The sequence below is a fragment of the Crinia signifera genome, chromosome 2, assembly GCF_055691185.1.
Source record: "Crinia signifera chromosome 2, ASM5569118v1, whole genome shotgun sequence".
NCBI classification, from domain to species: Eukaryota; Metazoa; Chordata; class Amphibia; order Anura; family Myobatrachidae; genus Crinia; species Crinia signifera.
Window position 1 is genome coordinate 362,570,500 of NC_139218.1, and position 23,036 is coordinate 362,593,535.

The following is a 23,036-nucleotide window of genomic DNA, read 5'->3' on the forward strand; positions in this document are numbered from 1 at the left end:
CAAAAAGAAATTTGCAGACACATACGCAGATGTTTAACAAGAGGTCCCAGGCGTCCCTGACAGCTCCTAGGTTCCTGTCCCACCAAGTCCTTGTCACCTCCAGCCGCCAACGCGTTTCGAAACAGGATGTTTTATTTTTCAAGTCCTGTGCACATGCCTTGAAAAAGAAACATCCTGTTTTGAAACGCGTTGGTGGCTGGAGGTGACAAGGACTTGGTGGGACTGGAGCCTAGGAGCTGTTGGATTGATATTGACCAAACAGTGACGTTACCGCTTCCTGAAGAGCTCATTTGTTTACAACAAATTAGACATACCGAAAGGGTACGGGACACCTATACTTAAATATATGATCAAGATTTATTATGCAAATTTAAACTGTATTGCACTTTTGTATTTTTTTCTCCTTTTTGGGGGGGGTAAAACACATGAGAAATAAAGAAATATACGGTCAGCGCTAAAGGAACACACTGGTAAACTTTTACTGTGTAGCACCAACTGTCACATTTTAAAAATTCACAGGTGACCTGGAAACCATGAACTGGTAAACGTGTCAATAAACCCATGAAACATGAGACATTTATATGTTTAGATGTTAATGTTTGCTCCATATACGATTACAGGAATGGGAGTCACTGTTGTGTTTTATTGGCAAAAGTCAATCAGTGAGTGCAATATTCTTCTGAGCTGTGGATAGTTTATCAGTGAGATCACCCGTGATGGTCAGTAATAGTTGTTGGTTTTCCTGGAACAGGACATGTATACAATCGCAACTCTGCATTTAAATCAGGATGGGTCAGTTTACAATCCATGGGGGATCTGTTTACTGCCAATAAAGCGGATTGATTATACTTTTGGAAAAAACACAGTCTACCACTAATGAACCATAGGTTTGCCCTGCACAAGGGCCCTGATTCTAATCCATTTGGCCCCCTGGGCATTTGCACGGGGGAACGATGGTTGTGCCCTGCGCATGTGTAGGGCTTCTGTGCGAGACCCCCGCGGATCTGCCCTGTCGGCGTGGTTCTTGCGCAACAACAACTGCTCGATAAGCTGAGCAGATCACAATGAGGGCCAATGCTAATTTCTACATATCCATCTTTTACATAGATAAATGTATCGTTATATCCCAAATACTCTTCTGGGATTATTACCAGCGATGATTTGTTTTTATTAACCATCATTTATATCATATCATACTTCATAGAGAACGTTTGGTCATTCACATCAGTCACTGCTCCAATGTAGTGTACAATCGGTATTCCCGATCACACAGACATGTGGAGAGCATACAGCTCCACAGAGATAGGGCCCTGTTTGGAATCAATCTCATGTTCTATTGGACGACAGTACTATCTGTCGTTTCACTGCATTGCTCTAAGTCTTGGTCTAATGCTGGGTACACACCAAAACGACGGATGATGCGATGACATATCTGATAATACACACTTACCAATAGTTGGCCCAAGGGGCCCAATTCAGACCCGCTCGCTGGGCTACGTGTGTTCGGAGCACAGCGAGCAGGTAAATGACGCCCTGTGCACGGCTGTGAATGCATTTGCAGCCACGAACCTCGGTGTTTGGGGGAATCCTTGCCGTTATTTGACAGCAAGAGTTCCCCCGGAACACTGAATACGGTGAGCGTCCATGCGGAGGTTAAACGCAAAGGGTCGCTTGTTTTTGGCGACCCCCGCCATTTAACCCCCTTGCCGGTCGCATTGAATACTGCCTATGTGTATGACATCCCCGGCCTCATTGCCTTGTGTAGCAGTTCTCCTTTCAGGGACTGTAGAAACAGGAGCTGAGAGGTCACACCTATGTGTATGACATCCCCGGCCTCATTGCCTTGTGTAGTAGGGCTCCTTTCAGGGACTGTAGGAACAGGAGCTGAGAGGTCACACCTATGTGTATGACTTTCCCGGCCTCATTGCCTTGTGTAGCAGTTCTCCTTTCAGGGACTGTAGAAACAGGAGCTGAGAGGTCACACCTATGTATATTACATCCCCGGCCTCATTGCCTTGTGTAGCAGTTCTCCTTTCAGGGACTGTAGAAACAGGAGCTGAGAGATCACACCTATGTGTATGACATCCCCGGCCTCATTGCCTTGTGTAGTAGGGCTCCTTTCAGGGACTGTAGGAACAGGAGCTGAGAGGTCACACCTATGTGTATGACATCCCCGGCCTCATTGCCTTGTGTAGCAGTGCTCCTTTCAGGGACTGTAGAAACAGGAGCTGAGAGATCACACCTATGTGTATGACATCCCCGGCCTCATTGCCTTGTGTAGCAGTGCTCCTTTCAGGGACTGTAGAAACAGGAGCTGAGAGGTCACACCTATGTATATTACATCCCCGGCCTCATTGCCTTGTGTAGCAGTTCTCCTTTCAGGGACTGTAGAAACAGGAGCTGAGAGGTCACACCTATGTGTATGACATCCCCGGCCTCATTGCCTTGTGTAGCAGTTCTCCTTTCAGGGACTGTAGAAACAGGAGCTGAGAGGTCACACCTATGTGTATGACATCCCCGGCCTCATTGCCTTGTGTAGCAGTTCTCCTTTCAGGGACTGTAGAAACAGGAGCTGAGAGGTCACACCTATGTGTATGACATCCCCAGCCTCATTGCCTTGTGTAGCAGTTCTCCTTTCAGGGACTGTAGAAACAGGAGCTGAGAGGTCACACCTATGTATATTACATCCCCGGCCTCATTGCCTTGTGTAGCAGTTCTCCTTTCAGGGACTGTAGAAACAGGAGCTGAGAGATCGCACCTATGTGTATGACATCCCCGGCCTCATTGCCTTGTGTAGCAGTGCTCCTTTCAGGGACTGTAGAAACAGGAGCTGAGAGGTCACACCTATGTGTATGACATCCCCGGCCTCATTGCCTTGTGTAGCAGTGCTCCTTTCAGGGACTGTAGAAACAGGAGCTGAGAGAGCGCACCTATGTGTATGACATCCCCGGCCTCATTGCCTTGTGTAGCAGTGCTCCTTTCAGGGACTGTAGAAACAGGAGCTGAGAGGTCACACCTATGTGTATGACATCCCCGGCCTCATTGCCTTGTGTAGCAGTGCTCCTTTCAGGGACTGTAGAAACAGGAGCTGAGAGGTCACACCTATGTATATTACATCCCCGGCCTCATTGCCTTGTGTAGCAGTTCTCCTTTCAGGGACTGTAGAAACAGGAGCTGAGAGATCACACCTATGTGTATGACATCCCCGGCCTCATTGCCTTGTGTAGCAGTGCTCCTTTCAGGGACTGTAGAAACAGGAGCTGAGAGACTACACCTATGTGTATGACTTCCCCGGCCTCATTGCCTTGTGTAGCAGTTCTCCTTTCAGGGACTGTAGAAACAGGAGCTGAGAGGTCACACCTATGTGTATGACATCCCCGGCCTCATTGCCTTGTGTAGCAGTTCTCCTTTCAGGGACTGTAGAAACAGGAGCTGAGAGGTCACACCTATGTGTATGACACCCCCACCTCATTGCCTTGTGTAGCAGTGCTCCTTTCAGGGACTGTAGAAACAGGAGCTGAGAGATCACACCTATGTGTATGACATCCCCGACCTCATTGCCTTGTGTAGCAGTTCTCCTTTCAGGGACTGTAGAAACAGGAGCTGAGAGGTCACACCTATGTGCATGACATCCCCGGCCTCATTGCCTTGTGTAGCAGTGCTCCTTTCAGGGACTGTAGAAACAGGAGCTGAGAGAGCGCACCTATGTGTATGACATCCCCGGCCTCATTGCCTTGTGTAGCAGTGCTCCTTTCAGGGACTGTAGAAACAGGAGCTGAGAGATCACACCTATGTGTATGACATCCCCGGCCTCATTGCCTTGTGTAGCAGTGCTCCTTTCAGGGACTGTAGAAACAGGAGCTGAGAGGTCACACCTATGTATATTACATCCCCGGCCTCATTGCCTTGTGTAGCAGTTCTCCTTTCAGGGACTGTAGAAACAGGAGCTGAGAGATCACACCTATGTGTATGACATCCCCGGCCTCATTGCCTTGTGTAGCAGTGCTCCTTTCAGGGACTGTAGAAACAGGAGCTGAGAGACTACACCTATGTGTATGACTTCCCCGGCCTCATTGCCTTGTGTAGCAGTTCTCCTTTCAGGGACTGTAGAAACAGGAGCTGAGAGGTCACACCTATGTGTATGACATCCCCGGCCTCATTGCCTTGTGTAGCAGTTCTCCTTTCAGGGACTGTAGAAACAGGAGCTGAGAGGTCGCACCTATGTGTATGACATCCCCGGCCTCATTGCCTTGTGTAGCAGTGCTCCTTTCAGGGACTGTAGAAACAGGAGCTGAGAGGTCACACCTATGTGTATGACATCCCCGGCCTCATTGCCTTGTGTAGCAGTCAGGGCCGTTTCTAGACAATGTAGCTCCCAGGGCGAAGAAAAAAAATGCGCCCCCTCCCCCCCAACCAAATACATTACATGTCATAGAAGAAATTGCGCGCGCCTCCGGCGCGCGCCGAAATAGGGGTGTGGCTTAATTTAAAAAGGGTGTGGCTTAATATAAAGGCGTGGTCTAGCAGGAAAACAATTACCTTACATCACACATTTGCATCCTGCATGACTAGACATTGGTTACCGCAGGAATTGTCATTGTCCTCCCGCACATAAGTTGGCGGGCTGAAGGCCACACAGTTACCTAGTATGCCTCACAGATCAAGGCCAAACAATGACAGGCTACTTAAATCATTATACACTATTTATCCGTGATGACAATTACACATTATGTCACGCACACCGTGATGACAATTACACATTATGTCGCACACACCGTGATGACAATTACACATTATGTCGCACACCGTGATGCCCATTAGACCCCACACCGTAATGGCTATTACAAATTATGCCACACGCGCCGCTAACGCACAACTGATGCCGTTTACTAATATGCCCCCACAGTGCCAGATATGCCCCCACAGCGCCACACATATATGCCCCCACAGTGACAACTATGCCCCCACAGTGCCACACATATGCCCTCAGTGCCAAATATGCCCCCACAGCGCCAAAAATATATGCCTCCACAGTGCCACACATATGCCCCCACAGTGCCAGATATGCCCCCACAGCGCCACATATGCCCCCACAGTGCCACATATGCCCCCACAGCGCCACATATGCCCCCACAGCGCCACATATGCCCCCACAGCGCCACATATGCCCCCACAGCGCCACATATGCCCCCACAGTGCCAGACATATGCCCCCACAGTGCCAGACATATGCCCCCACAGTGCCAAATATGCCCCCACAGTGCCATAGATATATGCCCCCACAGTGCCATAGATATATGCCCCCACAGTGCCATAGATATATGCCCCCACAGTGCCAAACTCACTGTGTCTGTGTCTCCCCCTGTGCCATCGCCTCTGCTGCTGCTGCTGCTTCCTTGGGGAGGGGAGCGGAGCGCATCGCGCTTCTTTCCTTCCCCTTCACTGTGTAGCGTCAGCGTGCGTGTACCTGTTCTGAGCTGTCGCCCATCAGCCATTCATACCCCGCGGGCTGGCTCCTTATTGGCTGCCAGCCCGCGAGCTCTGATAGGCTGACAGCCCAGTGACACGGTGAGCGAGGGGGAAGGAGAGACGCATGATGCGTTCCCCTCCCCTCCCTCTGCTTGTTGTCATTGTGTGTGGACGCCGGGGAGGAGGCTGCGGCGGCCGCGTCGTTGGGGGAACTTGCGGGGCGCCCCGGCTGTTAAACAGAGGCGGACAAGCCGTGCGGCGCCCCGGGCTGCTGCACGGCTTGTCCGTCTCTAGAAACGGCCCTGGTAGCAGTGCTCCTTTCAGGGACTGTAGAAACAGGAGCTGAGAGGTCACACCTATGTGTATGACATCCCCGGCCTCATTGCCTTGTGTAGCAGTGCTCCTTTCAGGGACTGTAGAAACAGGAGCTGAGAGGTCACACCTATGTGTATGACATCCCCGGCCTCATTGCCTTGTGTAGCAGTGCTCCTTTCAGGGACTGTAGAAACAGGAGCTGAGAGGTCACACCTATGTGTATGACATCCCCGGCCTCATTGCCTTGTGTAGCAGTGCTCCTTTCAGGGACTGTAGAAACAGGAGCTGAGAGGTCACACCTATGTGTATGACATCCCCGGCCTCATTGCCTTGTGTAGCAGTTCTCCTTTCAGGGACTGTAGAAACAGGAGCTGAGAGGTCACACCTATGTGTATGACATCCCCGGCCTCATTGCCTTGTGTAGCAGTGCTCCTTTCAGGGACTGTAGAAACAGGAACTGAGAGATCCCACCTATGTGTATGACATCCCCGGCCTCATTGCCTTGTGTAGCAGTGCTCCTTTCAGGGACTGTAGAAACAGGAGCTGAGAGGTCACACCTATGTGTATGACATCCCCGGCCTCATTGCCTTGTGTAGCAGTGCTCCTTTCAGGGACTGTAGAAACAGGAGCTGAGAGGTCACACCTATGTGTATGACATCCCCGGCCTCATTGCCTTGTGTAGCAGTGCTCCTTCCAGGGACTGTAGAAACAGGAGCTGAGAGGTCACACCTATGTGTATGACATCCCCGGCCTCATTGCCTTGTGTAGCAGTTCTCCTTTCAGGGACTGTAGAAACAGGAGCTGAGAGATCACACCTATGTGTATGACATCCACGGACTCATTGCCTTGTGTAGCAGTGCTCCTTTCAGGGACTGTAGAAACAGGAGCTGAGAGACTACACCTATGTGTATGACTTCCCCGGCCTCATTGCCTTGTGTAGCAGTGCTCCTTTCAGGGACTGTAGAAACAGGAACTGAGAGATCACACCTATGTGTATGACATCCCCGGCCTCATTGCCTTGTGTAGCAGTGCTCCTTTCAGGGACTGTAGAAACAGGAGCTGAGAGAGCGCACCTATGTGTATGACATCCCCGGCCTCATTGCCTTGTGTAGCAGTTCTCCTTTCAGGGACTGTAGAAACAGGAGCTGAGAGGTCACACCTATGTGTATGACATCCCCGGCCTCATTGCCTTGTGTAGCAGTTCTCCTTTCAGGGACTGTAGAAACAGGAGCTGAGAGGTCACACCTATGTATATTACATCTCCGGCCTCATTGCCTTGTGTAGCAGTGCTCCTTTCAGGGACTGTAGAAACAGGAGCTGAGGTCGCACCTATGTGTATGACATCCCCAGCCTCATTGCCTTGTGTAGCAGTTCTCCTTTCAGGGACTGTAGAAACAGGAGCTGAGAGGTCACACCTATGTGTATGACATCCCCGGGCTCATTGCCTTGTGTAGCAGTTCTCCTTTCAGGGACTGTAGAAACAGGAGCTGAGAGGTCGCACCTATGTGTATGACATCCCCGGCCTCATTGCCTTGTGTAGCAGTTCTCCTTTCAGGGACTGTAGAAACAGGAGCTGAGAGGTCGCACCTATGTGTATGACATCCCCGGCCTCATTGCCTTGTGTAGCAGTTCTCCTTTCAGGGACTGTAGAAACAGGAGCTGAGAGGTCACACCTATGTGTATGACATCCCCGGCCTCATTGCCTTGTGTAGTAGGGCTCTGCAAAGTGCAGCAGAAGGAGCGGCTTTGGGATCATGCCTGTGTGTATATCACATTCCCACTCACATAACTGTGTGTTCTGTGACTTCCTCTTTGGAAGTTTGCCCGTACCAGGTCTTCGGATGGGATACATACAGATGACAGGTGGTCAGGATGGTGGTCAGAATACTGACGCTATCATCCCAAATATGAAAAAAAAAGGTTGTACCCGTGGGTAAGATGTGGGTGTATAATAAATTATATTATATTGTATTATGTAAAATAAACATTCATTCTTTCAATAAAAATATTGATGCATATATTATAATGATAATAACATAAATAAATCAATTGATTCAAATAAAATCCATTGTGGAATCAGCTACTAAAGGACTAGGGAAAAAATAATGTATAGTTAGGTGCAGTCCCGCATGTTCCTATGATGCTCCCCTGATGGTTAATATTGATCGACAACTGATAGGTCCAAAGATTAAATAAACTGGGGGCGAAATGTAATAGGGTGCGATTTTTTAGACATGTGCGATTTTTGGTCAAAAACGGCCGAAATCGCACATTTTCCGAAAATCGCACATTTAATAGGTTGAAAATCGCGGTAAAAAAATCGCACTTTTTACCGCGAAATCGCACTTTTAGAAGTGCGATTTTTAGTCACATTTCAATTCGCATCCAGATGTTTTCCCATTATAAAGTATACAACTCGCAAATGTAATAGGGTGCGATTTTTGGTAAATGTTACCAAAAATCGCAAAAAAAATAGACCAGGTTCTGACAGGCGAATTTGACAGAACCATGCACAGATCATTGAGATCTGTGCATGGTTCTGTTAATAAAAATGTGTAAAAGTGTTTTTATCAAAAAAAAACGGCGTGGGGTCCCCCCTCCTAAGCATAACCAGCCCCGGGCTCATTGAGCCGGACCTGGTTCCAAAAATACGGGGGGCCAAAAAGCATAGGGGTCCCCCGTATTTCTGAAACCAGCCCCGGACTCTTGGACCGGTCCTGGTTCCAAAAATACGGGGGACAAAAAATCTGGGGGTCCCCCGTATTTTGAAACCAGCACCGGGCTCCAACAGCCCGCGGTGTCATGCCACAGCCGGGGGACACTTTTTATACAAGGTCCCCCGGCCAAAACATGAGCACCGTGGCTGGTCAGCCTTGGACGGGGTACCTGGAGGAGTGGGGACCCCCCCAATAAAGGGGTCCCCCCCCAGGCTTCACCCGTCCAGGGCTGAAGCCCGGGGCTGTCACCGGCGTCCGTGGCCAGTGGACGCCGGCCTGATAGGGTTAAATCCATCATACATATCATTACATTGCTTTTTACCGGCGAACTACAAGTGCCAGCAGACCTCCCCCGCATGCTGGGACTTGGAGAACCACAAGTCCCAGCATGCGGGGCATTAATGGGCCCGCTGGGACTTGTAGTCCACCTGTAAAAAGAATGTTTATAAAAAACACACACACAGAGAAGTAAAAGTTTATTACACACACACACCTCACTTTTACACCAGCGTTACTTACCATTCCTGGATCCAGCGCTGGTCTGGCTGCTTTACAGCCGGCTCCCCCCGAACTGACAGGCAGCGGGGAGAACCGGCTTTCTCCGTTGCTTCTAACAGCTTCTGTAGCGCTGTCCGAGTGCTACAGAGGCTGAGAGCGTGATTGGCTGAGCTACAGTATGCGTCTCCATGGAGACGCATAGCTCAGCCAATCAGGACTGAGCTATGCGTCTCCATTTATTTATTTTTTCCACAAAATCGCATTTATGAAAATGCGCACATTTTCATGACTGAAAATGCGCACATTTTCATGACAAAAAATCGCCCGAAATCGCGGCAAATCGCATTTTTTGCCGCTAATTCGCATCTCATTACATATGCGAATTCGCGGCAAAAAATGCGATTTTTAAAGGTGCGATTTGGTGCGATTTTTTTTTAGTCTAAAAATCGCACCCTATTACATTTCGCCCTGGGTGTCCATATACCTGACTGGGTTAAAGTGATGCCTGTGGTACCATTCCAGGTTCTGGAATTAGGCTCTCCCGAAGGATAAGGTCCCAAGATTGAGCAGGTGGGGGTATCCCAATGCAATTGTTCCAGATGGAGCTTGAAGGTTGAAATATGGGAGTTAGGGTGTGTCCTGACACGTTTCCTCATCTGCAGACAACTTTTTAAAAACTTTTTTGGAAAAAGTTCTCAGCAGACGACGAAATGCATCAGTAAACACTCTAAATTTTGGACTTTGGGACTAACCGTACATCACCCACATTTGACGAGCTCCCCCCCCCCTTCAATTTCATCCCCCATATTTCAACCCCCGAACATGCAGTACCAACCTAGAACAATCATCAACCCCCCTAGCACCCACTGAACCCCCTCCTAGAATCTGCAGTACCCTCCCTAGCATCCTCTGGAACACATCAAGCACTTTCAGTACCAACCAACTCAGCACATTCAGAGGTAGATGTATGGATCAGTGATAAGGGAGAAGAAGTGAGTCAAAGGAAGAGTGGCCCATGGCAACCAATCAGCTGCTCTGTATAATTTTATATTATGAAAATTATAGATGTTACTTCAGTGCTGATTGGTTGCCATGGGCCATTTCTCCTCTGGCTCAGTTCTTCTCCCTTATCACTGCTTCATACATCTAGCCCTCCGCACATTCAATACTCCCCCAGCACATTCAGTAATCCCCAGCACCCTCCCTCAAAACCTGCAATACACCCCTAGAACCTCCAGTAACCCCTCTAGCTTCTTCCGTACACCCCCTAGCATCAGCATTACCCCCACTGAACCTGCGGTACCCCCCCCCCCCCCCCCCCCCCTAGCACCTTCAATACTACTCCAGCATTTCCAGTACCATTCCCCCAGCATATTCAGTACTTCTTCCCTGGCACTGTCAGTGCTTTGCCCCCACCCCCAGGATGTGATTGGCCCACGGGCTAGTCAGTCAAATAAAAGGGACAGCCATTGATTGTTAAAACCATTGATGGTCATACACATCACATACTATGCTACAATTGATGGTCATTTGCATTATTATTTACATTGTTGATGGCCATCCCTGGGGTGCCTTTGTCGAGTATCACGCTCGGCCAATTCGTTGGCACTGAGAAGGGTGGGTAGGGGGCAGGCAGGGGTACATCCCATGGGAACACCAAGCATGGCCACAAAAACAGTGGGTGTGCCCAGAAAAATGCTGGTGCCCCCATGAGAACGCAGGCGTGTTGAAGCCTGCACGGGGCAGACGGCTGCTCGTCCGGTGGGTCATGTTTACACGTTCGCTAAGCAGTGAAAGAATGCTGCTTAGTGAGTGGGTTTGAATCAGGCTCCTAGTCTCCACCGAGGGACTCGATGCTTTGATATTCCTGCTTAAGTTCAGTGAGGAGGGATATTTCAGACAAGTACTATACATATATTCATTTTCTGTTGTACTATTGTATATTAACATGGTACTGCCACACTTGCTGGCTGCCTTAAGAGTTCAAGTTTATCTCCTACATAAACCTACTGTAAATGCATGTTTTCTATTTTCTATGGCCTCTAATACCAGGCAATAAACACAGCTATAAGCATGGCTCATGTAGATGCCACCTAGTGGCAGGCTGGTAAATTGCAATGTTTTGTTGCGGACACAAATTCTACAGCACCTTTAAAGCCAGTAGCTCGATTTGCTTTTTTTTATATATAAATAAACCGTTTTATGCAAAGATGTGTAATTGTATCATCAACCAGTCCCATCAAATAGCGGTTACAGCCAATTATTATTAATGCGCTATAATGGAATTACTTTTTTAATAAAATGAATAAAAACAGTTTTTTAAACAATATAGTTGTAATTGTAAAAATGTACTCTACAACGACATAGTATAAATGCCAAATGCTTTGTTAGTAAAGTGCTAAGCAAAGGTTATTGGGCATATTGAAGAGTAATTATCAGAGACATATATAGTCCTTGAATGCCATATAACAAAAGACAGGCTTTTGATGTTTGATGAAATTTGTTAGTAATTATTGCCAAGCTCAGTTCTTTAGTTAATAAAGCAATTTTGAGCAGAGAGGCTCAGTGTGTTAGCGCACGCAGCTGAAAGTTATTATTTACCACATCCTTGAGGCAGTATTTTTTTTTTTTTTTTTTGTCCGTAGGGTGAATTAATTTCCAAATAATGAACCAATTAATGGGGGATGAATATTTTTTTAAATTAATTTTATTAAAAAAGTAATTCCATTGTAGCACAATGTTTATTGTTCTTTCTGGTTTTCATTTGAATGTGGGTTGGTAGCCACATTTCCCTGCAGCTTTAAGAGGAATCAGCAAAATGATACGCACAGTGGGTTCTCTAGCGCACAGCCTTGTGTCTCTTTTTATTTATTATTACTGTTACTATTATTATTGTTGTTATTATTATTATTATTATTATTATTATAACAGTTTCTTATATAATACAGAAAATGCTGTAGTGCTTCACAATTGGAAATAGAGATAAAACAAAACTGAGTAATACCAGACATACATAGAGATAGGATGACAGGTCAGATGGCGGGTGTAGATAATGCAGCTCACCGGTTGCAGTGAGGGCGCCGGAGAGCTGCGTCATCTTCATCCGCTGCCTTTCCTGTTACCTGCACCCGCCGCCTGGACCGGCAACCTGGGTGAGTACCCCCACCTCTTTCACACCGGCCAGGACGACCCCGGGTTGAACTCTGGAACAACCCTGCTCCCTAGCAGGGTTGAAATCCTGGGAAATTTTCCCAGGATTTTCGCCCGGGAACCATACACACCAGAGCTAGTCGCGGGTTGTTCCTGGGCCCAACCCGGAAATTTAGGCTGGTGTGAAAGGGTATAAGAGATTACAAACACTACATCAGGCTAAATTAATTAAAACTACACACCTATATAAAGCTAAATAACATATGACCCCGAAATTCAGACTATCGATCCCCTGCACAGATGCTGTAAATAGCAATTGCATACAGAGGCATGCGTGCTACAAACTGTGTGCATTTTCAGGGCTGTTATGGGGTCTCCCCTGTACCAGCAAAGCCTGGCATTGTGCTACTGTATCATTTCTCCGAATATATAATGTAGGCTTGAAGATGGTGCCGCCAGCAGCAGGTATAGGGGCAAAATGCTGCATTTGGGGGGGGAGGGAGTATTTGTTACCACTCCTGTTTACGCATGATATGCCACCTTTCCTGACAAATGTAATTCATTTACTGATATTTTTTATTTAAAGCTATGTGACGGGACGAAGATTGCAGATGTGGCTTCTGGTAAAGCAAATATTTATTTAAATCTCCAATCAAAAGGACTGAAAGGAGGAGGTAATTTATTTCTATCTTCAATAACTGTTATTTATGTAGCACACCTATTGCTCAGCGCTGTACACAGAATATTTAGTCATTCAAAGTCCTCTACACTAAGGGCCTTATTCTAGTTCACTCTTTCTGACAAAATCCTTCCTAGATGGACAAAACCATGTGCACTGCAGGGGGGCAGATGTAACTTGTGCAGAGAGAATAGAATAAGGCCCTATGTCCCAATAGTAGAGCTCATTCGGCGTCAGTTGTCGTTTTGCAATCGCAAAACCATGTGCACTGCAGGTGGGGAAGATGTAACATGTGCAGAGAGAGTTAGATTTGGGTGAGTTATTTTGTTTCTGTGCAGGGTAAATACTGGATGTTTTATTTTTACACTGCAAACAGATCTCACTTTGAAGTAAAACCCCTCCCAAATCTAATTCTCTCTGCACATGTTACATCTGCCCCACATGCAGTGCACATGGTTTTGTCCATTTGAGAAGGAATTTGCCTTTGTGAGTGAACCAGAACATGGTTGTGAGGGGAAACGGTGGCGGGGGTGGCATGTATTTGGCGGGGGAGCATAGCGGCGTCACAAGGACACCGAGACAGTTAGAATCACCCCTATATGTAACAGAATAAGGGCCTGATGCTGATTTGCGATAAAGAGCAGGTTACCGAGCACTGATGCTCAGTAACTGCTGCCCCACTTGCTGCACTGCATGTGGGGCAGATGTAACGAGAGAATTAGTTGTGAGAAGGGCGTGTCAAGACTCAAATCTAAGGGCCTGATTCAGACGCGTTCACTAGGCTGAGTATACGCGCAGCCTAGAAAACAGGTAAGTGCCGCCCGGATCCCCTTGGTAGCATCCGAGGTGATGTGTACGCGATCACATCCCCCTCGCATGCGGCTGTCCGGGAGAGGGTTGCTACCCATCAAATGATTTCTGCAGACTTCAGTCTAAAGAGTTAGTCAACGCTTATGTGACACCAGCCGCCCGCCCCACGCAGGCATCGACACGTCTGCGTTTTATGCGTACACCCATAAAACGCTAGGCGTCCCCCTGCTGCCACCCCCGGCCCTCCCATTACTCGCCGAAGGTGTTTGCACACAGAGTTGCGCATGTAAAAATAAAGCTGTCCAGTATTTGTTGGCTACATGCAAAAGCAGCCAGTATTTACCAAGCGTGCAAAAGATGTATGTATTCTTTCCACTGGCAGTTCAGCATGGTTGTCCAGGTGCACAGTTACTTGCTCATGCTTACGTAGTGTACAAACGGTGCGTTTTACTTTCTATCTGATCCCAATCGAATCGGGATGAAATTGCACAGCACCGTGTACACTTTCGTCTTGCCTGCACAGTCTATTTTTCTGTTATACTTCGATGCCGCAGGGCTGCGCATCAGGAACGGAACAAAATGGAATGTATTCTATTTCGATTCTATTTTGCTTCTATAAGCAAAATCAGATAGGAAAATAGACTACACCGTACCATGCGTACGCCCTATTACTTTATTCCAATATTAAAACCAGGCCTTAAATGTATTCAAGCGACTTGAATTCAAAACACATCATCTATCTCTACACCTTATAACCATTTGCGTAACCTTCAAGGGTGCGGGGCGGGGCGGGGCAGCTGCTATGGATCCTGATCTGTCTGTAGGGCCCCTGCTCCCCCTGCACCCTGTCATGCTATGAGCTGTGCTCTTCCTCCTGCTGTTTCTGAAGTCGCACTAAGCCCTACCCCCAACCTGCGATGAGTAGACCAGCCACAGATGTTATCCTGAAGCCCCCGTTGCCAGAAGCTCCGCCCAAGAATTCTAAGTATCGCCCCCTTGGATCATCTCTGGCTGGATCATCATGATTCTCCATTTTGAGAGAGCTAAATGTGACACTACTCAATAGAAGTGTTCTGGAGCTGCTGTTATTGGCTGCTCTGCTCTACGCTCCACCGTGGAATCTACTCTGCTAGGCATAATGTGGAGCAAGTAGGCATTACTGTATGGGGCCTAGTTTGGCATATTGCGCATTACTGTGGGACGTAATGTGGTGCTGTGTGCATTACTGGGTGGGGCGTAATGTGATACAGTGGGGATTACTGTGTGAGGTGTAGTTCAGTGCAATGTGCATTATTATGCGGGATTTAGTTTGGCGCAATGGGCATTACTGTGCGAGGCTTAATGTTACACAGTGGGCAGTACTGTTTGGAGCGTATGGTGATGGAATGGGCATTACTGTGTGGGGCATAATGTGGAGCAGTGGGCATTACTGTGTGTGGTGTAATGTGGAGCAGTGAATTTTACTATGTGGTACATATATTTGTCTTGTGATTCCCTGAAAGAATAATGTATTTAATACATCAAAGTATGTGTTTCACGGCATTACAATTCTCTGAATGCCACTTTTATTCTGATTGCTATTTACACCACCATACTCTGTCAGGCTGTGCCCCTTCTATGCTGTTTTGACCATCACCCCTGTCACTCTCTCAGGTCGTGGGGGGCCCTTCAAAATCTTGCTATGGGGCCAAGATAGGTTTTGTTACCCCTCTACCTATAACCAGCTTGCATATGCCTACCTAGCGCCCAGACATTATCATCCTCTTTCTTTACCTATTGATAGGCAAATTTGGACAGACAACTCCACCTCTCGTTGACTTTCTCAAGGACATTTTAAGGAGATATCCAGAAGGAGGGCAAATCCTAAAGGTAAGGAAATTCCACGAGATTGTAAATACTGGCCCTGTGGTAAGGACAAATAATCGTTGACTGTTAGCGCATGCAACATCTCATGTCCACAGTTGTCTGAAGTAGAGATGTTCAAATAGAAAGTGGTTCTCAAACCATTTGTAAAGTTTTAAATAAAGTTTTGAATCTCACAATAGACTGTACTGTGGTGCGAGCCATAAAAATTCGTTTGCTCTTATCAGCACTGGCCTGTAGGCTGCCTTCTATAGTACAGGTCAAGTCTCCTAAATACTCATGACCAGGAGCACTTTGAATATGGGATTCTTTTTTATAATACTTGATAGCAGGAGTATGACAAGGTCCACGGGGTGAGGGTTGTGGTTTTGGGTCATCTGGTGGTGCTTGTGAGGGAAAGAGGTTTGTAGGGGTCTGCAGGGGTCTGGCAGGGGGAGTGGGTTCCGTTGTGGTTCCGCCAGGGTCCCGAGTGGTCTGTGTGGGGTATGGGCAGTTGTCCAGTACATTACATATTTTTCTAGTAATTTTGCTTATTGAAATGATACAATTTAGGAGCTGATCCAAAATGCTGAAGATGCTGGAGCAAGTGAAGTAAAGTTCCTCTACGATGAAACCCATCATGGCACGGAGTCTCTTTGGTCAAAGGATATGGCCCAATACCAAGGTGCACATACAGAACCATGTAACAGCTGATTGGTTAGACATCTGCCGGTTTTGAATTTATTTAAACCACCAGGAAATTCGCTCCATTCTTTTAGTGGAAACTGGTGCAGCCTTATGTAAACCCAAAGATAAATGTAAATATACAGTTAGGTCCATATATATTTGGACAATTTTCTCACCTTAGCTGTTTAACAAAACATATTTAAAATACAGTTATATAATGAATATGGTTTTAACGTGCAGGCTATCAGCTTTATTGGAGTATTCACATCCAACTTGGAGGAAGGGGTTAGGATTTACAGCTGTTTCATATGTACAGTAGCCCCCCTTTTTTTCCCCAAGGGACCAAAAGTAAACGTCAACGAAAGTAAGACTTACCATACTATCCCTTTAAACCGGGACAGTCATGAATTATACGGGTAATAAAATCCTGCAGATCACCTGGTCACAGAACCGGTGTAATTCAACAGTTTCCTGGTTTTCATTGATAGTAATAAAGCCTATGAAAACAAATACATGATTCCCATTTTCCCGGAAAATAATGTATTAGCGCCCTTATCAGGACTGTAATATGAGGGAAACTGGATTATTGTGGCCTTATATTATTGTCCTTCAACCGCAAAGCACTCAGTATTTTATACAGGGAATGGCCTCAGAATAGGTGTGGTATGGCGGTCCGACAATTGAGATCCCGGCGGTCAGTATCCCCACATCGAAATCCCACCTGCCAGTGCTCTGACAGGGAGGGCGAGCACAAAGAAGCTTCTTGTTGATTTACTGCGCTCACCAAAGGTTCCTTTTCTCCCTCTATGAGGGTTGTGGACCCCCACAAGGGAGAATAGCCCCTGTCAGTCAGGATCCCGACTGTCACTTATTTAAACCATTGGGATTCCGATGTCGTAGTACTGACCGTCGGAATCCAGACTGTCGGTAAAGTCATCCGGCACCCCCTCAGAATATCCTACAGCCATAATACAATACAAACTAACAACATTGCAGCCAGCATATACTATTGGGAATTCCCATGTAGTTACCACCGGTAATGTCCCCACCACTAATCCCGCCCCGATCCCTTCCTGACATGCTAGCAGTAATGCTGCACATGAGGTTGCAATACTGGGGCCCACATATCAGCATTGCCCATTATGGAATGTTAGCTGTCTTCTGGTAGCGCTCTGCATCCCCCCCTCCTTCCCCTCCCTACCGGTATTTTGGATCCAAAATTGTCACTACCAATGTATTTGTAAGTTTTTTAACTTTTTTTTATCTGTGCTTAAAAAAATTTATTTTCACAATCGATTGCCAAATTACATAAATCCGCCGTATAGTTACTGATCCGGTGCTCGCTGACTAGCCGTATTTGATGAACACACCGATTTCGTCTCTCATTGGCTTCAGACTCTCTTGTACAGATGGTTGCAATCTGTGGTATAGATTGTACAAATATACTGTAGGTATTAATCTGTTAACCGTATTTGTTTTATTGTTTGTCTTCTATGTTCATTTATTAGTACTTAAATCAATCATTTATTATCTGAGAAAATGCCTCTCTGCCTTCATCTAGGGCCTGCACTCTACGTATACAACAACGCAGTTTTCACTCCAGAAGACTGGAACGGAATTCAAGAAATTGCGAGAAGTAGGAAAAAAGATGACCCGCTAAAAGTAGGACGATTTGGAATAGGTTTTAACTCTGTATATCACATAACAGGTAAAGTGTTATTTCTTTAGCCTTTACTATGCTGGTACCAGGAGAATTATCATTTAAATTCAGTAGCTTACAAAAAAGATAATGCTTTACTATTCTCTGCAGATATGTTATTATTGCACATACAACAAATATGTAACTCTTCTTATATAGGGTAGATGTATAAAGCAGTGATAAGGAGAAGTGATAAAGTGCCTGGTACTTTATCACCGGCCAATCAGCTCCTAACTGTTCCTTTTTAAACCCAGCCTTTAACTTAACAGTCAGTAGCTGATTGGTCAGTGATAAAGTACCAGGAACTTTATCACTTCTCCTCCCTTATCACTGCTTCATACATCTACCCCATAGTGTTGAAAATAGTTATGTTGGGAGAAAATCCAAACAAGGGGGGCAGATCCATTTATTCTTTTTGTATGCAGGGTAAATACTGGCTGCGTTTGAATGTTGCCCACAGATGCTGGACCATACTTGACTATCTTTTTTTTTTTTTCTGGAAAAAACCCAGAGAGGAGATGCAGGTGGGCGGCAATGGGGACTGCCATGGCATAGTAGCATCTTGAAGCCCTTGAGAATATTGATGTGATTGGCTCAAATCTGCTCAAGGCCCAAGTGACACCTTTCCATAGAGGAGCATCCCTAGTACCACTCCCTCCTTGAGGACTTCGGGATTCCCTGCATTAATCTCCTCATTCTGCCCACTTCACTAGGAACTTTGAATCATACCTATTCCTTGAAATTAGATCACAATGATTATATAGCTGTCACGATCTCTATAAAGTTGTAATTATACAGTAATTTAGCATAATGATGGTATTTTCTTCTATTTTTCTTATACAGATGTTCCCAGTATTTTCAGTGGAGGCCAAATAGGGATTTTGGACCCACACCAGGTACTTTTTGGGCGCCACGAGTCAGGCCAGTGCTGGGACATAAAAGAGGACAGCAAAGAAATAAGCGAACTTGTGGACCAGTTTGCCCCGTTCATTAACATTTTTGGGAGCACAAAAGAAACCTTTGCTGAAGGTTATTTCCCTGGAACCTTCTTCAGATTCCCTCTTCGTGTCCAGCCATCCTTACTAAGCAATAATCTGTACACTAAGGAAAAGGTTCTAGAACTGTATGAATCCTTCCGAGCAGATGCGGACACGGTGCTTCTGTTTCTGAAGAACGTCCAGAAAGTGTCCCTACATGTTAGGGAGGTGGACGGGTCTGAAAGTCTAGTGTTTCGGGTTACCGCTAGTGAGAACAAGCTGCTAAAACATGACCGACCCAACTCAATCAAAATTCTGGAAAAGTCGATTGATGGCTACTGTAAAGGAGTTCCAAGCAATAGCGTAACATGCGTCACCTATCATGTAAATATTATTGTTGAGGATGAAAAAGTCAAGGAGACACAAACCTCCTCATGGCTGGTATGCAACAGTGTTGGGGGCAGGGGAATATGCAATGAATTAGACTGTCTTGCCGATGACCTCAAATTTGTTCCTACTATTGGAATTGCTATGCCTTTGTGGAACAGCGGAGATGAGAAGGGAGCCAAGTCAGAGTTTGTTGGTAGAGCCTTTTGCTTTCTTCCTTTACCGCCGGGGGATGAAAGCAAAACAGGTCTTCCAGTCCATGTCAGTGGGTTCTTTGGCTTAACTGACAACCGTAGAAGCATCAAGTGGAGAGAACTGGACCAGTGGCGAGATCCTGCCGCTCTTTGGAACGAACTTCTGGTCAAGAGTGTTGTTCCGAAAACATACACCACACTTATTCTGGAAGCTATCAGGAGAATGGGGACAGGAGAAAATCCAGATTTCCCTCTTTCCGCTGAGAGCATTTATAGTGTATGGCCAGAAATGGACAAAATAAAGACTCATTGGAAACCTATCCTAGATCCTCTGCTGAAGGAGCTGTTCCAGAACGCAGTGATCTACTCTGCCAAGAAATGCTGGTTAAAAGAATCAGATGTAAACTTCACAGAAATAGATGAAGATCAAGAGTATACAAAAACCATCCTCAACTACCTCCAGAACTCAGGGACTCAAATCGCCAAGGTACCGGCAAATGTTACTGCTGCATTCCAAATTCCGATAAATAGTTCAAAGCCGGTGAAGAAGGTTACCCCAAGCCTGGTCCGTCAGGTGTTAAGGAAATCTGCACACAGAGGACCAACTCATGAGAAGCTTCACATACTTGAGTTTGTACTCAGTGACAACAATTATAATGAACTTATTGGGCTTGAAGTGCTTCCTTTACAAAATGGGACTTTTATTCCTTTCTCATCATCTGTATCCGATAAGGATGTTGTTTACATAACCTCAAAGGAGTTCCCCAGGTAATCAAAAAAGCACATTAATGTACTATTAAAAGAGATATTGTGGGCTTTAAGTCTTGCGCAGGGCAAAAAGAGGAGAGAGCAGTGTCTGTATATAGACCACAAGGGATCAAATGTATTATCTTAAATAGATGGCACAGAGAATCAGCAGTAACTACACATGCAAACAAGCCTGTCAGATTAAATATAGATGCAGGAACACTAACGGATAGGTTCTGCATAGAAATAGACATAATCCAGGCTAGTTACTGGTAAATATTGTCAGATGCAATACTAAATAATACCCCTTTCACACCAGAAAATGCAGGGACCCACCCGGGAATACAGCCCAGGGATCATGCCGGGGTATTCCTGGGTTGGCCCCTTTCACACCAGAAAAGTCCCTACATTTTCTAGTGTGGGAAGGAGGTGGGCAGGACTCAGAGGCGGGCAGGAAGTTGGATGCGGGGGAGGCGGTGGACAATACTCACCCCAGGTTGGTGCAGATGACAGATCAGACGGCTGCAGTGTGGGCGCCAGAGAGCTGGGTCATCTTCATCCGCCGCATGTCCTGTCATCTGTGCCTGCCGCCTGTGTGGATCCCTGGCCTGACCGCCCGCACTGTGGACCGGAAACCTGGGTGAGTACCCAGGGTTGAACGCGGAAACAACCATGCTAGCTAGCAGGGTTGACATCCCGGCAAATTTTTCCCAACCCAGGCATTCAGGCTGGTGTGAAAGGCATATAAGTGATATCAGTACATGCATGCTAATTGATGAGATAATATCGAGTCATGAGAATGCCAAAGTAACCAAGCACCGCACGACTCAATATACATATGCTATTGAAGCAGGATTAACTGTGTACTAACAGATCTAACACTGTGACATTATCACATATTGTTAAAGCAATCTGGATAGTCTGGATATTCCCTGTATAATAATAAACTGACTATATCACATACTGGAATATACAATCTTTTGTAGTCAACATCTAAGTGCTCTAAAAAAAAAGTCCTAGTACAACAAGAACGAAGGATATATAATAGTAACTGCACTTATTATAAGGACATGGGATAACAATAATATAATTTGGCAGATACTGGATAATATATAAATACCAGCGTACGAATGGTACAAATTAAATAAGATAAATATGCAGAATAAGACCAACGAAATGAGAGCATTGGTCCCGATGCATTAATAGATTGCTCCTTGGGTCCTGTATACTACAAACACTAAAGTGGATTTTACTACTACTATATACAGGCCCCGTTTTTAATGGTGGGGGTCTGCACATGCGCGAATATACACATGTGCAAACCCCCGCTGCGAGCACCTTCAGCAAGTATCACACTCCCCGAGACTTTCCCACTGTGAGGGGAGGGAAAGGGGAAGGCAGCGGCGGTTCAGACTGACTTTTTTATCTGCAAACGGGGAAAACGGGCAAGCGTTAACCTGTACCCTAGGCTGCGAAAATATGCAGGCCCAAAATGCATTCATTTTATTTATATTATTTTGTATTTCCATTGTACAAATACAAATTTTGTAGCCTTTTATTGCGGATTCGGTATGAAATCCCAACAGTCAAAATCCCAACAAGGACAAAATCCCGATAATGTCAAAATCCCGACATTTAAAATCCCGACAAGGACAAAATCCCGACATTTAAAATCCCAACAAGGTCAAAATACCGACATATAGAATGTACAGGTGAAACAGTCAACATGACTTTCGGTCGACAGTTCGCGAGGTCGACATGTTTTTTTTTTCACTGTTTTTTTTACCCGAATGTCGACACACAGTCGACATGAACACAGTTGGAAGTGAACCGCAGCCCCTCGCATCGCTCGCTTCGATCGCAATGCTTCGGGCACAGTGACTCGCTGCGCTCGGCACACTATTTTATTCTCCCACCACGGCCTAGTGGATGGTAGGGCATGAAATACCGCCTGTCGGCACATGTCGGGTCAAAAAACAGTGAAAAAACCCATGTCGACCTCGCGACCTGTTGACCGAAAGTCATGTTGACTGTTTCACCTGTACATTCTATATGTCGGTATTTTGACCTTGTCGGGATTTTAAATGGCGGTATTTTGTCCTTGTCGGGATTTTAAATGGCGGGATTTTGTCCTTGTCAGTATTTTGACCCAGTTGGGATTTTCACCATCGGGATTTTGACTGCATCCCTTTTATTGCATCTAACACATATATTTTATGTACTTTCTTCCAGTTTATAAATTTGAGAGAAGGCTTTCAGTTGGATTCCTACTCCCCCCGCCATCACCGCTAAATAATGCTGATTCGTCTGAATTAATTGCGGAGCTTCATTTATCCCTGCTCAGTTATTAAAATGTTATTTGGTTGAACTATATAGAGAGATATATAAAACTGCATCCACTCAATTTTAAGTAATTGTATTAAAACAACATTCTTTTTTTAGGGAGCTGTTTCCTAGTCTAGAAGGAAGACTTCTTTCAGAAGATTTAAAGCCTGAAATTCTAACTGCCTTGAAGGAAGCTTCTACCAGTAGAGGTAATGGGCTAGGAATGCTATTGCTGCTGTATGTTCCTCTTGAAATATTAATGCAGTTGTAGAACAGTGGGACCAAATTTAAGGTCATTGCCAGGAAATATATGTAAATGTCACAGCCGCTGTCTTGTGGTCAGAGAAGCCAACCACCGGCTTCTCGAATCCTACATTTGCATATGAAGATGCAGCATCAGTTGCCCCATCAAAGCTCGGAGCAGTCTTATGGTTGCTCAGAAGTAAGACGAGTCTGGGCCAGTACCACGGTGTCTGAACACGGTCCCAACACATTTGTGTTTTTGTAACGACCACCTCTAACCTCCCACAAATGGTCACTG

The 23,036-nt window shown here is 46.0% G+C and overlaps 1 protein-coding gene across 1 annotated transcript in view; it reads left to right on the plus strand.

Moving 5' to 3' along the window:
• SACS (sacsin molecular chaperone) overlaps nt 1–23,036 on the plus strand; it is a 67,409-nt gene that overhangs the window by 25,478 nt on the left and 18,895 nt on the right. The window contains exons 4-9 of the mRNA XM_083169915.1: nt 12,735–12,822; nt 15,421–15,506; nt 16,053–16,164; nt 17,728–17,874; nt 18,709–20,191; nt 22,613–22,704. Coding sequence (XP_083026041.1) covers nt 12,735–12,822; nt 15,421–15,506; nt 16,053–16,164; nt 17,728–17,874; nt 18,709–20,191; nt 22,613–22,704 — 2,008 coding nt within the window. The remainder of the gene's footprint in view (nt 1–12,734; nt 12,823–15,420; nt 15,507–16,052; nt 16,165–17,727; nt 17,875–18,708; nt 20,192–22,612; nt 22,705–23,036) is intronic.